Genomic DNA, 16,742 nt, shown 5'->3' with positions numbered 1-16,742 from the left:
TAACAATAAATATTTTTGTACCTGTGCTTTTGGAGGGGTGTATTTTAGGTGTTTTTCTTAGGCTAATGTACCAGAAGTAGTAGTATTCCATCAAAGGCTTAGAATATCTTTATGGTCTTAAAATAAATCTAGCAAAATGATATACTTTTGAAGCAGTGTTCATAGACATCTTTTTTAAACAGTTGATTATTTTTACAGATTGACTTTATTAAGATATTTATGCAGGACAGACATATTAAGAGGAAAATATTACCTCAATTGCTAGAATTTTACTATTATTTATATTTTTTATTTTTTATTCTTTTTAGATAGCACAAGTGTACCCACCTTTGTGAGCAGGGGTGAAAGTGGAGGGGAGGGGCAGAGGGAGAGAAAGAATCTCAAGCAAACTTCAAGCTGAGGGCAGAGCCCCATGTGGGGCTCAATCTCACGACCCTAAGATCATAACCTGAACCAAAACCAAGGATCAGACGCTTAACTGACTGAGCCACCACGTGCCCCTACTACTAATATTTTTAAAAAACATTCTTTCATATCTTTTTCAACATAAATTCATATAGATATTTTATATAAATGGGATCTGATTACACTTGCTCTTTGGTAACCTGCTTTTATCATCTAAATACAGATTCTTTTACTATTTTTAATGGTTATGTATGTATTGTAACTTTATTGAACCATTTGAAGTCCAGAGAATATGTTTGTACAGGTTCATTGCCTTAAAATCTTAGATGTGCTCCTGCTGGGTTAAAGGATGTATGTATTTAAAATTTCAAATGTGTATGCCTGTATTGTGTTGCATATGGTTTCAAAGTGAGGATTTTTGTTACAGAACTTTTTTCTCTTGAGAAAAAGAGATTTTTGGGAAATTGTGGTAATTGATTTTCTCCATCTAACATTACTGTGCGTTTATAACTTCCATCATTTTATCTTTAGCTTTTGCCTGTGATGACAGAGCAGCTACAGTGGATGCCATTTGTGAATACCAAACTTCATGAGCCTTTTGTAAAATTTATATATTGGTCTCTAAGACAGCTAGATGCCGGAACACAGGTAATTGTTTAATACGAGTCTTATCTTTAAGTGATACTCTGTTTAGTATTATTTCTCTTGATTTTATTCTTTTATAGGTTTTTTTTCTTTATTCTGGTTATATTTCAGGACTTCCTGCCTTCTTTGCTTTATTCACTATCTCTTTCTTCTTTTATAAATACTATTTTTCAATGCCCTAGGTTCGATTTAATATGTAGCATTGTTTTTTGAGTTTCAGAATTGTATAATAAGTATTGCTCTGTTAGGTTATTGTTAAAACCACTGTTTCCCCCCTTATTTAACTTACAATTTTTCATGTTTTACTGGAGGTAATAGAAATTAAAGATTTCTTGTGTTAATGCCAGTAAATGTACACTAGCTAAATTGGCTGGTGATTTTTACAGTAGCCTAATCAAAGCAGAAAAATTATTCCAGCATTTTATAAAATGAACCATACATGTTACCTATTCATATAGGGTTCATTCAATTTAAATTTAATGTCGTGCATATGTAATCATTTGTGCTATGAGCTGTAGTAGTTTTGTAAAATTTTATTTCCCTATTTAGTATTGACAAATGCTGTTATAGCTTTCATTTACTTAACTGAGAGAAACAAATTTGTGCTTGGGTAGTGTAATCTTGGTCCTTTGGAATTTGAGAAGCACACAGCTAAACCACTTAGTGCAGTACTGGTGATTAAGTAGTATTAATTAAGTCATGTGATTATGATGTAGTGTGCTGGTTAAGGTTAAGGAAAAATATCTTTCCGTAGGTGGTATCCCAAATATTTTGCCTCTGTGGTGCACAAGTAACCACGTGAGCATGTATAGCACACATGTGCGTGTGCGCCATCTCCCCCCATTTTTAATTTATTGGTCTTAAGTGTGTGTCTCACTAAACAAAGTTATATGGATTATCGGATCTTGTAATGTTGCTGTCTTCTTTTTACAACTTGATTTTGCGATTTGTATTATGGTTTCTGAAAATGGTTCGCTGAATGCTTGCTCTCAGTCACAAAAGGCTAGGCTGAGAAATTGCACCCTGCTCTATGTGCTATTCTAGACAGTACTGCCAGCCTGCATCTTCGTTTCTAGTGAAAAGTAGCATTCTTGCCACTGTCCGTTTGTTTATTCAACATTTATTGATGGATTTCTAATATTTTAGTTCTAACGATTATCTGATTGCATGTACTTTTTAAAATTAAGCTTTTTATTTCGAGATAATTGTAGATTCACTTTTAGTAATAAGAACTAATACAGAGAAATCACTTGCATCCCTAACCCAATTTCCCCCAGTGGTAACAGCTTACAAAACTAGTACAATATCACAACCATAATATTGAAATTGATATAGTCAAAATAACAACAGTTCAATCACCAGATTCCTCATGTTGCTTTTTTTATGTATACAGACTTTTATTTTTTAGAGCAAATTAGGATTCACAACAAAATTGGACACAGAGATTTCCCATATAATCCTTGACCCCACATATATACTTCCTCCCACACTATCAGCTTCCTGCACCAGAATTTGTTACAAATTATTAGAATTGATGAACCTACATTGATATGTCATTTCACTCCAAGTCCATAGTTCACATACATTAGGATTCACTCTTAAGTGCTTTACATTCTATGAGGTCTTACAAAAATATAATGGTGTGTAACCACCAGATATTCTATAGCATACAGAATAATTTGTTACTAAAAGTAGTTTGCCCTAGAGGTCGGAAAAAAGATGGTAGAAGAGTAGGGGTCCCCTTTTTTAGCTGCTCCTTGAGTCCAGCTGGATATGTACCAGACCATCCTGAAAACTCAAGGAATCAGCCTGAGACGCAGGAAGATACATCTGGATCTCTACAAATGAACATCTCCAGTGCTGAGTATTGAGGTACGAAGCGGGGAGCCGTGAATCCGTGCACAGATATCGGAAGATAAACGGAAGGGGGAGGCAGCCGCCACACTCGGGCGCCGGGAAGCAGTAGCCACCTGCACTGGGGAGCGGGCTGACTCGCGGACCAGCACCCACGAGAGAGCAGACTGAGACTGTGAGCCGGGGAACGTCGAACTGGGAGCTCGGGAGCGGGCGCGCGACCAGACTGAAAACTGGCGCTCCAGAGTGCATGCGAACCACAGTGAAACAGAGAGCTCAGGAGTGCGTTCGTGAACCTGGGGCGGCTGGCGGTGTTAGAAATACAAAGGACAGAGAAGCGCGGGCCCTGGAAGTGAGAGCTGGGAGAGCGGCTATGGGGCACACAACCGGGGATGCTGCAGGGTTGAGCAGCACCGACAGAAACAGAGTTAAAGAGGTCAAGAGAGCTCAGTGGAGAGCAGACTGTGATCTCTGTTCTGAGACAGAGGCTAGGATTCGGCCACTGCTGCTCTCTCAGAAGAGCCACAGAAAACCACCAGGGAAAGCCGCCAGAGAACAAAGCCCGGAAATACCAGCTCACATTGTGTCAATCCCCATCCCCCCTCTCAGGGGACAGGGAGACTCTACCCAAACAGGGTTGCCTGAATATCAGTGTGGCAGGCCCCTCCCCCAGAAGGCAGGCTGAAAAATCAAGAAGCCCACATCCCTAAGATCCCTATAAAACAAGTGCACACTTGCCTGGGTCCTGGTCAATAATTTGGGCTCTGGGCAACCCCGCAACCTCTCCTCATCAGAATGACGAGAAGGAGAAATCCCCCCCCTCCCCCCAGCAAAGAAAAGATAATGAGTGTATAGCCTCTTCCACAGAACTGCTGGATATGGATATAACCAAATTATCAGAAGGGGAGTTCAGGGTAACAATGGTCAAGATGATGTGTAGACTTGAGAAAAAATGTTAACGAAAACATTAACGAGAATATAGAATCTCTAGGGGCGGAAATGAGAGCGAATCTGGCAGTAATTAAAAATGCTATGACTCAAATGCAGGCAAAACTAGATGCTCTGAGGGCCAGGGTAAATGAGGCAGGAGAACAAATTAGTGAATTGGAGGATGGATGCTAGAAGAGAAAGTTAAAACAGAAACTTGGCTCAAAAAAAATCCAATCTCAAGAATGTAGATTACAGGAGATTACTGACTCAATAACGTTCCAATGTCAGAATCATCAGCATCCCTGAGGGGGTGGAGAAAAACAGAGGTCTAGAAGAGATAATTGAACCAATTGTAGCTGAAAACTTCCCTAATCTAGCAAAGGAAACAAGCATTCGTGTCCAAGAGGCAGAGAGGACCCCTCCCAAGCTCAACCACAACAAACCTATGCCACGTCACGTCACATCATAGTGTGATTCGCAAATATTAGATCCAAGGATACAGTATTGAGCGGCCAGGCCAAAGAAATTTCTCATGTACAGAGGCAAAAATATCAAAATAACGTTAGACCTGTCTACACAGACCTGGAATGAGAGGAAGGTTAGGAAGAATATTTTTAAAGCCCTATCCGAGAAAAACATGCAGCCAAGGATCCTTTATCCAGCAAGGCTATCATTTGGAATTGATGGAGAGATAAGGGCCTTCCAGGATCAGCAGACACTGACCAAATTCATAACCATGAAACCAGCCCTACAGGAGATATTAAGGGGGGGTTCTATAAAAGTAAAATGGACCCAAGAGTGATACAGAACAGAAATTTACAATCTGTAGGAACAAAGACTTTACAGGGAACATGACATCATTAAAATCATATGTCTCAATAATCACTCTCAATGTGAATGGCCTAAATGCTCCCATAAAATGGCACAGGGTTGCAGATTGGATAAAAAGACATGACCCATCCATTTGCTGTCTACAAGAGACTCATCTTGAGCCTAAAGATACATTCAGACTGGAAGTGAAGGGATAGAAAACCATTTTTCATGCCAGTGGACCTCAAAAAAAAGCTGGGGTAGCAATTCTCATATCAAATTAGATTTTAAACTAAAGACTGTAGTTAGAGATACAGAAGGGCACTATATTATTGTTAAAGGATGTATCCAACAAGTGGATATGACAGTTATAAATATCTACACCCCCAACAGGGGAGCAGCAAGTTGCAGGAGCCACGTCTTAACCAGAATAAAGAGACATATAGATAAAAATACGTTAATAGTAGGGGACCTCAACACTCCACTATCAGCAATAGACAGATCACCTAAGCAGAAAATCAACAAAGAAACAAGAGCTTTGAATGACATACCAGACCAGATGGACCTCACAGAAATATACGGAACACTACAACCCAGAACAACAGAATATTCATTCTTTTCTAATACACTAGGAACGTTCTCCAGAATAGACCATATACTGGGTCACAAAACAGGTCTCAACCGATACCAAAAGCCTGAAATTATTCCCTGCATATTCTCAAACCACAATGCTTTGAAATTGGAACTCAGTCACAAGGAAAAATTTGGAAGAAACTCAAACACTTGGAAACTAAGAACCATCCTGCTCAAGAATGATTGGGTAAACCAGGAAATTAAAAATCAATTTAAACAATTGATGGAGACGAACGAGAATGAAAACAAAACGGTCCAAAACATATGGGACACTGCAAAGGCAGTCCTGGGGGAAAATACATAGCCATCCAAACCTCACTCAAAAGAATAGAAAAATCTAAAATGCAGTTTTTATATTCTCACCTAAGAAAGCTGGAGCTGGAACAGAAGAACAGGCCTAACCCACGCACGAGAAAGCAGTTGATCAAGATTAGAGCAGAGATCACTGAATTAGAAACCAGGAGCACAGTAGAGCAGATCAACAGAACCAGAAGCTGGTTCTTTGAAAGAATTAATAAGATCGGTAAACCACTGGCAAGACTTATTCAAAAGAATAGAGAAATGACCCAAATCAATAAAATTATGAATGAAAAGGGAGAGGTCACAATCAACACTAATGAAATAGGAAGGATCATTAGAAACTTTTATCAACAGCTTTATGCCAATAAATCAAACAACCTGGAAGAAATGGATGCCTTCCTGGAAACCTATAAACTACCAAGACTGAAACAGGAAGAAACTGATTGTTTAAACAGACTGATTAACTATGAAGAGATTGAAACAGTGATCAAAAACCTCCCCAAACACAAGAGTCCAGGACCTGACGGATTGCCCCAAACATTGGAATTCTACCAAACATTCAAAGAAGAAATAATACCTATTCTCCTGAAGCTGTTTCAAAAAATAGAAACAAAAGGAGAACTACCGAACTCATTCTATGAGGCCAATATTACCTTGATCCCCAAACCAGGCAAAGACCCCATCAAAAAGGAGAATTACAGACCATTATTCCTGATGAATATGGATGCCAAAATTCTCAACAAGATCCTAGCTAATAGGATCCAACAGTACATGAACAGGATTATCCATCACGACCAAGTGGGATTCATCCCTGGGCTGCAAGCGTGGTTCAACATTCGCAAATCGATCAGTGTGATAGACACATTAATAAGAGAAGAGACTGAGAACCATATGATCCTCTCAACTGATGCAGAAAAAGCATTTGACAAAATAGAGCATCCTTTCCTGATTAAAACCCTTGAGTGTAGGGATAGAGGGTACATTCCTCAATCTCATAAAAACCATCTATGAAAAGCCTACCGCAAATATCATTCTCAATGGGGAAAAGCTGGAAGCCTTTCCCTTAAGATCAGGAACACGACAAGGATGCCCACTCTCGCCATTATCATTCTACATAGTACTAGATGTCCTTGCAACAGCAATCAGACAATAAAAAGGGATAAAAGGTATCCAAATCGGCAAAGAAGAAGTCAGACTGTCTCTCTTCGCAAATGACAAGATACTCTATATGGAAAACCCAAAAGACTCCACCCCCAAACTACTAGAAGTTATAGAGGAATTCAGTAATGTGGCAGGATACAAAATCAGTGCTCAGAATCAGTTGCATTACTATACACGAACAATGAGACTGAAGAAAGAGAAATTAGGGAATCCATTCCATTTACAATAGCACCAAAAATCATATGTCATCTTGTATTAACTTAACCAGAGACGTAAAGGACCTATATTCTAGAAACTACAGATCACTCTTGAAAGACATTGAAGAAAACACAAAAAGATGGAAAAATATTCCATGCTCATGAATCAGAAGAATTAACATAGTTAAAATTCTGTGGTACCCAGAGCAATCTACACTTTCAATGCTATCCCGATCAAAATACCAATGACATTTTTCAAAGAACTGGAACAAACAGCCCTTAAATTTGTATGGAACCAGAAAAGGCCCCGAATCGCCAAGGAATTGTTGAAAAGGAAACACAAAGCTGGGGGCATCACGTTGTCGTATTTCAAGCTATACTACAAAGCTGTGATCACAAAGACAGCATGGTACTGGCCCCAAAACAGACACATAGTCCAATGGAACAGAATAGAGAACCCAGAAATGGATCCTCAGCTCTTTGGGCAACTAATCTTGGACAAAGCAGGAAAAAAATCCAGTGGAAAAAAGACGGTCTCTTCAATAAATGGTGCTGGGAAAATTGGACAGCTACATGCAAAAGAATAAAACTTGACCACTCTCTCACACCATACACAAAGATAAACTCCAAATGGATGAAAGACCTCGATGTGAGACAGGAATCTATCAAAATCCTAGTGAACATAGGCAGCAACCTCTTTGACATCGGTCACAGCAACTTTTTTTATGACACATCTCCAAAGGCAAGGGAAACAAAAGAAAAAATGAACTTGTGGAACTTCATCAAGATAAAAAGCTTCTGCACAGCCAAGGAAACATTAAAAAATCTAAGAGGCACCCACAGAATGGGAGAAGATATTTGCAAATGACACTACAGATAAAAGACTGGTATCCAAGTTCTACAAAGAACTTCTCAAATTCAATACGCAAGAAACAAATAAACAAATCATAAAGTGAGGAGAAGATATGAACAGACACTTTTCCAATGATGACATACAAATGGCTAACAGACACATGAAAAAATGTTCAAAATCATTAGCAATCGGGGAAATTCAAATCAAAACCACACTGAGATACCACCTAATGCCAGTTAGAATGGCAAAAATTGACAAGGCAAGAAACAACAATTGTTGGAGAGGATGTGGAGAAAGGGGATCCCTCTTACATTGTTGGTGGGAATGCAAGTTGTTACAGCCACTTTGGAAAACAGTGTGGAGGTCCCTTAAAAAGTTAAAAATTGAGCTACCGTATGATCCAGCAATTGCACTACTGGGTATTTACCCCAAAGATACAGATGTAGTGAAGAGAAGGGCCATATGCACCACACTGTTCAAAGCAGCATTGTCCACAATAGCTAAATTGTGGAAGGAGCCGAGATGCCCTTCAACAGATGACTGGATTAAGAAGATGTGGTCCATATATACAATGGAATATTACTCAGCTATCAAGAAGAACGATTTCTCAACATTTGTTGCAACATGGACGGGATTGGAGGAGATAATGCTAAGCGAAATAAGTCAAGCAGAGAAAGACAATTATCATACGGTTTCACTCATTTATGGAACATAAGAAGTAGAAAGATCTGTAGGATAAGAAATGGAAGAAGGAAGGGGGGTAAACAGAAGGGGGAATGAACCATGGGAGACTGTTTACTCTGGGAAACAAACTGAGGGCTTCAGAGGGGCGGGGGTGGGGGAATGGTTTAGGCCGGTGATGGGTAGTAAGGAGGGCACGTATTGCGTGGTACACTGGGTGTTATATGCAAGTAATGAATCATGGAACTTTACATCAAAAACTGGGGATGGATCCCCTTTCTCCACATCCTCTCCAGCAATTGTTATGTCTTGCCTTGTCAATTTTTGCCATTCTAACTGGCTTAAGGTGGTATTTTAGTGTGGTTTTGATTTGAATTTCCCTGATGGCTAATGATTTTGAACATTTTTTCATGTGTCTCTTAGCCATTTGTAGGTCATCATTGGAAAAGTGTCTGTTCATATCTTGTCCCCATTTTATCATTTGTTTATTTGTTTCTCGCGTGTTCGGTTTGAGAAGTTCTTTGTAGATCTTGGATACCAGTCTTTTATCTGTAGTGTCATTTGCAAATATCTTCTCCCATTCCGTGGGTGCCCCTTAGATTTTTTAATGTTTCCTTGGCTGTGCAGAAGCTTTTTATCTTGATGAAGTCCCACAAGTTCATTTTATCTTTTGTTTCTCTTGCCTTTGGAGATGTGTCATGAAAAAGGTTACTTTGGCTGATGTCGTAGAGGTTGCTGCCTATGTTCTCCTTTAGGATTTTGATGGATTCCTGTCTCACATCAAGGTCTTCCGTCCATTTGGAGTTTATCTTTGTGTATGGTGTGAGAGAGTGGTCAAGTTTCATTCTTTTGCATGTAGCTGTCCAATTTTCCCAGCACCATTTATTGAAGAGACTGTCTTTTTTCCACCGGATGTTTTTTCCTGCTTTGTCAAAGATTAGTTGCCCAAAGAGCCGAGGGTCCATTTCTGGGTTCTCTATTCTGTTCCATTGGTCTATGTGTCTGTTTTTGTGCCAGTACCATGCTGTCTTTGTGATCACAGCTTTGTAGTACAGCTCGAAATCCGGCATTGTGATGCCCCCAGCATTGTTTTTCCTTTTCAACAGTTACTTGGCAATTCAGTGCCTTTTCTGGTTCCATACAAATTTAAGGACTATTTGTTCCAGTTCTTGAAAAATGTCATTGGTATTTTGATTGGGGTAGCATTGAAAGTGTAGATTGCTCTGGGTAGCATGGACATTTTATCTAATGTTAATTCTTCCGATCCATGAGCATGGAATATTTTTCCATGTTTTTGTGTCTTCTTCAATGTCTTTCAAGAGTGATTGGTAGTTTCTAGAATATAGATCCTTTACGTCTCTGGTTAAGTTAATTGCAAGGTGACGTATGGTTTTTGGTGCTATTGTAATTGGGATGTACTGTATGGTGACTAACATAATGTAATAAAAAGTATTATTAAAAAAAAATAAGAGTAGTTTGCCCTAAAAATCCTCTAGGCCTGCCTAGTTGTGCTTCCCTCACCTCTAACTCCTGCAAACCTCCAAATCCTTTTACTCTTTGCCTTTTACATAATGTGATAGCTTTTCCTTTTACAAAGTATCATATAGGTTAGAATTATGCAGCCTTTTCAGTTTGGCTTCTTTCGCTTAGCAATATGCATTTAAGATTCTTCCATGTCTTTTCATGTTTTGGTAGCTCATTTCTTTTCAGTGCTAAATATTATTCCATCGTCTAGATGTACTACATTTTATCTGTCATTCACCTGCTAAAGGTGAATTCATCTTGATTGCTTCCAAGTTTTGGCAAGTATGAATAAAGATGCTATAAACATCCATGTGCGGGTTTTTGTATGGACAGTAGTTTTAAACTCCTTTGGGTAAATACGTAGGAATACAATTGTTGGATAGATATGGTAAGAGTATGTTTAGTTCTTTGAAAACGTACAAGCTACCTTACAAAGTGGCTGTGCCATTTTGCATTTCCAGCAGCAGTGAATGAGAATTTCTGTTGCTCCACATCCTCATCAACATTTGGTGTTGTCAGTGTTTTGTGTTTTAGCTCTTCTAATTAGTGTATAGTCAATTCTGGTTGTTTAAATTTGCAGTTCCCTAATGACATACCATTGAGCATCTTTTCATATGCCTGTTTGCCATCTGTATAGTTTTTTGGTCAATTCTTGGAGAATTGACTCTTTATCATTATGTAGCGCCCCTCATTCCCTGGTAATTTTCCTTGCTCTGAAGTCTGTTTTGTCTGAAATTAATATTGTTATTCCAGCTTTCTTTTCATTAGTGTTAGCATGGTATATCTTTCTACCCATTTATTTTTAATCTGTATTTGTCTTTATATTTAAAGTGGGTTTCTGTCCATTTACTTTTAATCTGTATTTGTCTTTATATTTAAAGTGGGTTTCTTATAGACAAGAAGTGGGTCTTTTATTTTGGTTCACTCCAGTAGTCTCTTTTAATTGGTGTATTTTGACTATTGATATGGAAAGGGATTATTGATATTGTTGGATTAATATCACCATAATTTTTACTATTTTTTATTCATTGACAGTTGTTTTTTGTTCCTGTTTTGTTCTCTCTTTTCCTGCCTTTTGTGGTTTTAATTGGACATTTTATATGCTTTTACTTTACCTTCTTTCTTACCATATCAATTGTACTTCTTTTTTAATTTTTTTAGTGGTTGCCCTACAGTTTGCAGTATACATTTACAACTAATCTAAATCTACTTTCAAATTACACTACACAGCTTTATATGTGGTACGCGTAGTGAGAGTAACTTAATAATACAGTAGACCCATCTTATCTGTGGTTGCACTTTCTGTGGTTTCAGTTACCCATGGTTAACCACAATCTGGAAGCAGATGATCCTCCTTCTGAAGTATTGTCAGGTCATTATTAGTCTAACCCTAGTAAGATCACAGTGCATGTTTCATTCACCTCACTTCATCTTATCCTGTAGATTTTTTATCATCTTAACATCATCATCATAAGAAGGGTGAGTACAGTACAATAAGATATTTTGAGAGAGAGAGAGAAACCACATTCACATCACTTTTATTATATTGTTATAATCTATTTTATTATTGTTGTTGTTAATCTCTAACTGTACCTAACTTATAAATTAAACTTTATCATGGGTATTTATGTATAGGAAAAGACATAGTATATAAATGGTTTGGTACTGTCCATGGTTTCAGGTATCCACTGGGGGTCTTGGAACACATGCCCCCCAGATAAGGGGGGACTATTGTAACAAAATACTGCCGATTTCTTCCTCCCGTCCAGTATTCCCCTGTATCATTCTGTCATTCATTTCACTTATACATAAGCATGCATAAGCATGCCTCTATGTACACACACTCATGCACACACAGAGGCATTCATAATCAAACACATTGTTGCTATGGTTTTCAGCAAACTTATCTGTTAGATCAGTTAACAAAAGATAAAAATCTTTACACTTACTCCTTGTCTAATGCTCTTTCTTTCTTTATGCACATCCAGGGTTCTAAGCTATATGATTTTCCTTCTCTCTAAAGAACGTTTATTAATACAACTTTCAGGGCTGGTCTACTGGTAACAGATTCCTTCAATTTTGTTGATCTGAGAAAATAATTTATCTTTATTTTTGATGGATGATTTCACAGTATATATAATTCTACGTTGGTGGAGTTTTTTCCTCAACATTTTAAATATTTCATTCTGCTTTCTTTGTGCCTACGTGGTTTTTGAAGGGAATTGGATATAATTCTTACCTTTGCTTCTCTATAAATAAGCTGTTTATTCCTCTGGCTTCTATCAAGTTTTTTTTAAAAAGCTTCTATTTTCTGCAGTTTGAATATGCTATGCCTTGGTGTAGGTTTTTTGTGGGGTTGGTATTTATCCTTCCTGGTGTTCTCTGAGCTTCCTGGTTTTGTTTCTTATGTTAATTTGGAGGAAACTCTGTCATTATTGCTTCACATGTTTCTTACATTCTTTTCTTACCTGTATATTATACCTTTTGTGATTGTCCCATAATTTTTGGATATTCTGTTCCATTTTATCTAGTCTGTGTTTTACTCTTTGTATTCCAGCCTTTGGAGTTTCTATTGATGTATCTTTAGGCTTAGAGATTATTTCTTCATCCGTGTCTAGTCTACTAATGGGCCCACCAAAGGAATTCTTCATTTACAGTGTTTCCGATCTCTAGTATTTCTTTTTGCTTCTTTCTTAGAATTTCCATCTCTCTGCTTACATTCCTCATCAGTTCCTGTGTGTTGTCTATCTTTTTCATGAGGACTCTTAGAATATTAATCATAGTTGTTTTAAATTCTCAGTCTATGTATTCCAACATTCCTACCATATTTGAGTCTGATGCTTGCTCTGTCTTTTCAAACTGTGGATTTTTGCCTTTTAGCATGCCTTGTGATTTTTTTCTTGTTATCTGGACATGATGTACCATGTAAAAGTGACTGCTGTAAATGGACCTTTAATATATCCTAAGATTTGCAGGAAGGGGAAGAGTTCTATAGTTGTATGATTCAATCTCAGTCTTTTGGTGAGCTTGTTTCCCTGGGCTGTGAACTTCATCAGTGCTTCCCAGTTTTTCTCCCCCTGAGGTGGGGCAGGATTGCTAAATCAGGCTGTATTTGGCTATTTCCTTTCTCCTAAGTCCCTAAATCCGTTGGACTCTGATAAAACCCCAGTAGATTAAGCTCTGGTAAAGTAGTTTTCTTGAGGACAAATCTTGTTATAACAAGAACAAAATTGTGTCAAAATTCAAAATGGTCAGTTTTTCACTCCCCCTACCTGAAGCATGAGGGGATTTTTCTCTAGTCTTCACTGTGAGAACTGTTAGAGCTCCTGGAGCTAAAACCAATAAAACTTGGACCCTTCCTTGTGACTGGCCCCAGCTGGCATTTTTAACTCTCAAACTTGTTCACATTGAGCCTCCAGCAATTTTCAGTTACAGCTCAGATTTTCCTGTGCTGGTAACAGTTCCTGCAGAGATTTTATAGCTCATGGGTTTCTGCCACAGTAAGTTGTCATCCTCTGTATTCTCCTCTCTCTCCAAATTTTGTGTTTTGCCCTGTGATCTCACTTCTGTTGGATCTAAGAAAGCTGTCAATTTTTCGGTTGTTCAGCATTTTACTCTTGTTGTTAGTATGGAGTGATAACTTCCAAGCCCCTTACCTGCCTGACCAGAAATCAGAAGTCCTCATGTTACCCTTTATAACAATACCCACTTTCCTCCTGCCCTACCCCTTCTTTAATTCCTCTAAACACTAACTTCTATTTCTCCGTTTCTATAATTTTGTCAAATCACAAATGTTATTTGAATGGAATATACAGTATGGAACCCTTTCAGATTGACTTTTTTTCACCTAGCATAATTTGCTGGAAATCTATATATGTTGTGGCATTCCTTTTTACTGATTCCATGGTAGGAATGTACCACATTTTAACCAGTCATTGGTTAAAGGAAATGAATTTTCGGTTATTATAAATGCTATAAACATTGATAAGCAGATTTTTGTGTCTAAATAAGTTTTTATTCCTCTGGGATAAATGTCCAAGAATACAGTTCTTGAACGGTAGCTGCATGTTTAATTTTTTAGTAAACTGCCAAATTTTAAGAGTGATTTTATTAATTTATCCTCTCACTAGCAATATCTGAGTGATCTAGTTTCTCCATGACCTCACCAGCATTTAGTGTTATTACTATTTTTTTATTTTCACCATTCTTGATAGTATTGTTTTCTCATTGGAGTTTTAGTTTACATGTCTCCAGTGGCAAAACGTATCTTTTCATGTGTTTGCTTTCCACAGGTATATCCTCTTCAGTCTATTTGTGTCTTTTGCCCATTCTTTCTTTATTTTTATTTTTATTTTTTTATTTTGATATATTAGTCACCATACAGTACATCATTAGTTTTTAATGTAGTGTTCCATGATTCATTGTTTGTGTATAACACCCAGTGCTCCATGCAATACGTGCCCTCCTCAATACCCTTCACTGGGCTAGCCCATCCACCTCTAAAACCCTCATTATTTTTTCCCCGGAGTCCAGGGTCTCTCACGGTTCATCTCCCGCTCTGTTTTCCCCCCTTTCATTTTTCCCGTCCTTCTCCTGCCGATCTCCCTGCTATTCCTTATGTTCCGTAAATAAGTGAAACCATATGATAATTGTCTTTTTCTGCTTGCCTTATTTCATTTAGCCTAATCTTCAGTTCCATTCATGTTGAAGCAAATGTTGGGTAATCATTCTCTCTGATGGCTGAGTAATATTCCAGTGTATATATGGACCACATCTTCTTTATCCATTTGTCTGTTGAAGGGCATCTCGGCTCCTTCCACAGTTTGGCTATTGTGGACAATGCTGCTATGAACATTGGGGTGCATATGGCCCTTCTCTTCACTACGTCTGTATCTTTGGGGTAAATACCCAGTAGTGCAATTGCTGGGTAGCTCTATTTTTAACGTTTTAAGGAACGTCCACACTTGTTTTCCAAAGTGGCTGTACCAACTTGCATTCCCACCAACAGTATAAGAGGGTTCCCCTTTCTCCACATCTTCTCCAACGTTTGTTGTTTCTTGCCTTGTCCATTTTTCCATTCTAACTGGTATAAGGTGGTATCTCAGTGTAGTTTTGATTTGAATTTCCCTGATGGCTAATGATTTTGAATACTTTTTTATGTGTCTGTTAGCCATTTGCATGTCTTCATTGGAAGAGTATTTGTTCATATCCTCTGCCCATTTTTTTATTTGATTATTTGTTTCTTGGGTATTGAGTCTGAGAAGTTCTTTATTGATCTTGCATACCAGCCTTTTATCTGTAGTGTCATTTGCAAATATCTTCCCCCATTCCATGGGCTGCCTATTAGTTTTGCTGACTGTTTCCTATGCTGTGCAGAAGCTTTTTATCTCAGTGAAGTCCCAAAATTTCATTTTTTCTTTTGTTTCCCTTGCCTTTGGAGATGTGTCATGAAAAAAGTTGCTGTGGCTAATGTCGAAGAGCTTACAGCCTATGTTCTCCTCTATGATTTTGATGGATTCCTGTCTCACATTGAGGTCTTTCATCCAGTTGGAGTTTATCTCTGTGTATGGTGTGAGAGAATGGTCAAGTTTCATTCTTTTGTATATAGCTCACGAATTTTCCCAGCACCGTCTTTTTTCCACTGGATGTTTTTTCCTGCTTTGTCAAAGATTAGTTGACCAGAGTCGAGGGTCCATTTTTGGAGTCTGTATTCTGTTCCATTGGTCTATGTATCTGTTTTCGTGCCAGTACCATGCTGTCTTGGTGATCACATCTCTGTAGTATGGCTTGAAAGCAGGCAATGTGATGCCCCCAGCTTTGTTTTTCTTTTCTAACATTTCCTTGGCGATTCATGTGTTTTCTGATTCCACACAAATCTTAGGATTGTTTGTTCCAGCACTTTGAAAAACGTCATTGGTATTTTGATCAGGATGGTGTTGAAAGTGTAGATTGCTCTGGGTAGCATAGACATTTTAACTGTGTTTATTCTTCCGATCCATGAGCATGGAATGTTTTTCCATCTTTTGGTGTCTTCTTCAATGTCGTTCATCAGTGTTCTGTAGTTTCTAGAGTATACATCCTTTACCTCCCTGGTTAAGTTTATTCCAAGATATATTATGGTTCTTGGTGCTATTGTAAATGGAATCGATTCCCTAATTTCTCTTTCTTCTGTCTCATTGTTAGTGTACAGAAATGCAACTGATTTCTGTGCATTGTTTTTTGTATCCTACCATGTTACTGAGTTGCTGTATGAGTTCTAGTAATTTGGGGGCGGAGTCTTCTGGGTTTCCATATAAAGTATCATGTCATCTGCAAAGAGAGTTTGACTTCTTCTTTGCCAGTTTGAATACCGTTTATTCTTTTTCGTTGTCTGATTGCTGTTGCAAGGACTTCTAGTACTATGTTGAACAATAATGGCGAGAGTGGGCATCCTTGTCATGTTACTGATCTTAAGGGAAAGGCTCCCTCAGCATTTCTCCATTGAGAATGATATTCGCTGTAAGTAGGCTTTTCATTGATGGTTTTTATGAAATTGAGGAATGTACCCTCTATCCCTACAGTCTGAGAGGTTTTAATCAGGAAAGGATGCTGTATTTTGTCAAATGCTTTTTCTGCATCAATTGAGAGGACCATATGATTCTTATCTCTTCTCTTATTAATGTGATCCAACACACTGATTAATTTGCAGATGTTGCACCACCCTTCCATCCCAGGGATGAATGCCACCTGGTCGTGGTAGATAATCCTTT

The 16,742-nt window shown here is 38.1% G+C and overlaps 1 protein-coding gene across 14 annotated transcripts in view; it reads left to right on the top strand.

The window, feature by feature from the left end:
* Positions 1-16,742, top strand: part of CCDC138 (coiled-coil domain containing 138) — a 188,832-nt gene that overhangs the window by 85,894 nt on the left and 86,196 nt on the right. For all 14 annotated transcript variants that reach the window (XM_045771603.2, XM_087863224.1, XM_045771604.2 and 11 more), the window contains one exon: positions 937-1,053. In XM_045771603.2, coding sequence (XP_045627559.2) covers positions 937-1,053 — 117 coding nt within the window. The remainder of the gene's footprint in view (positions 1-936; positions 1,054-16,742) is intronic.

Source organism: Ursus americanus, chromosome 7, assembly GCF_024610735.1.
Source record: "Ursus americanus isolate L20-20 chromosome 7, mUrsAme1.1.p, whole genome shotgun sequence".
Classification (NCBI taxonomy): Eukaryota; Metazoa; Chordata; class Mammalia; order Carnivora; family Ursidae; genus Ursus; species Ursus americanus.
The sequence above is the reverse complement of the archived record's forward strand: the minus strand, read 5'-3'. Positions and strand labels throughout refer to the sequence as shown.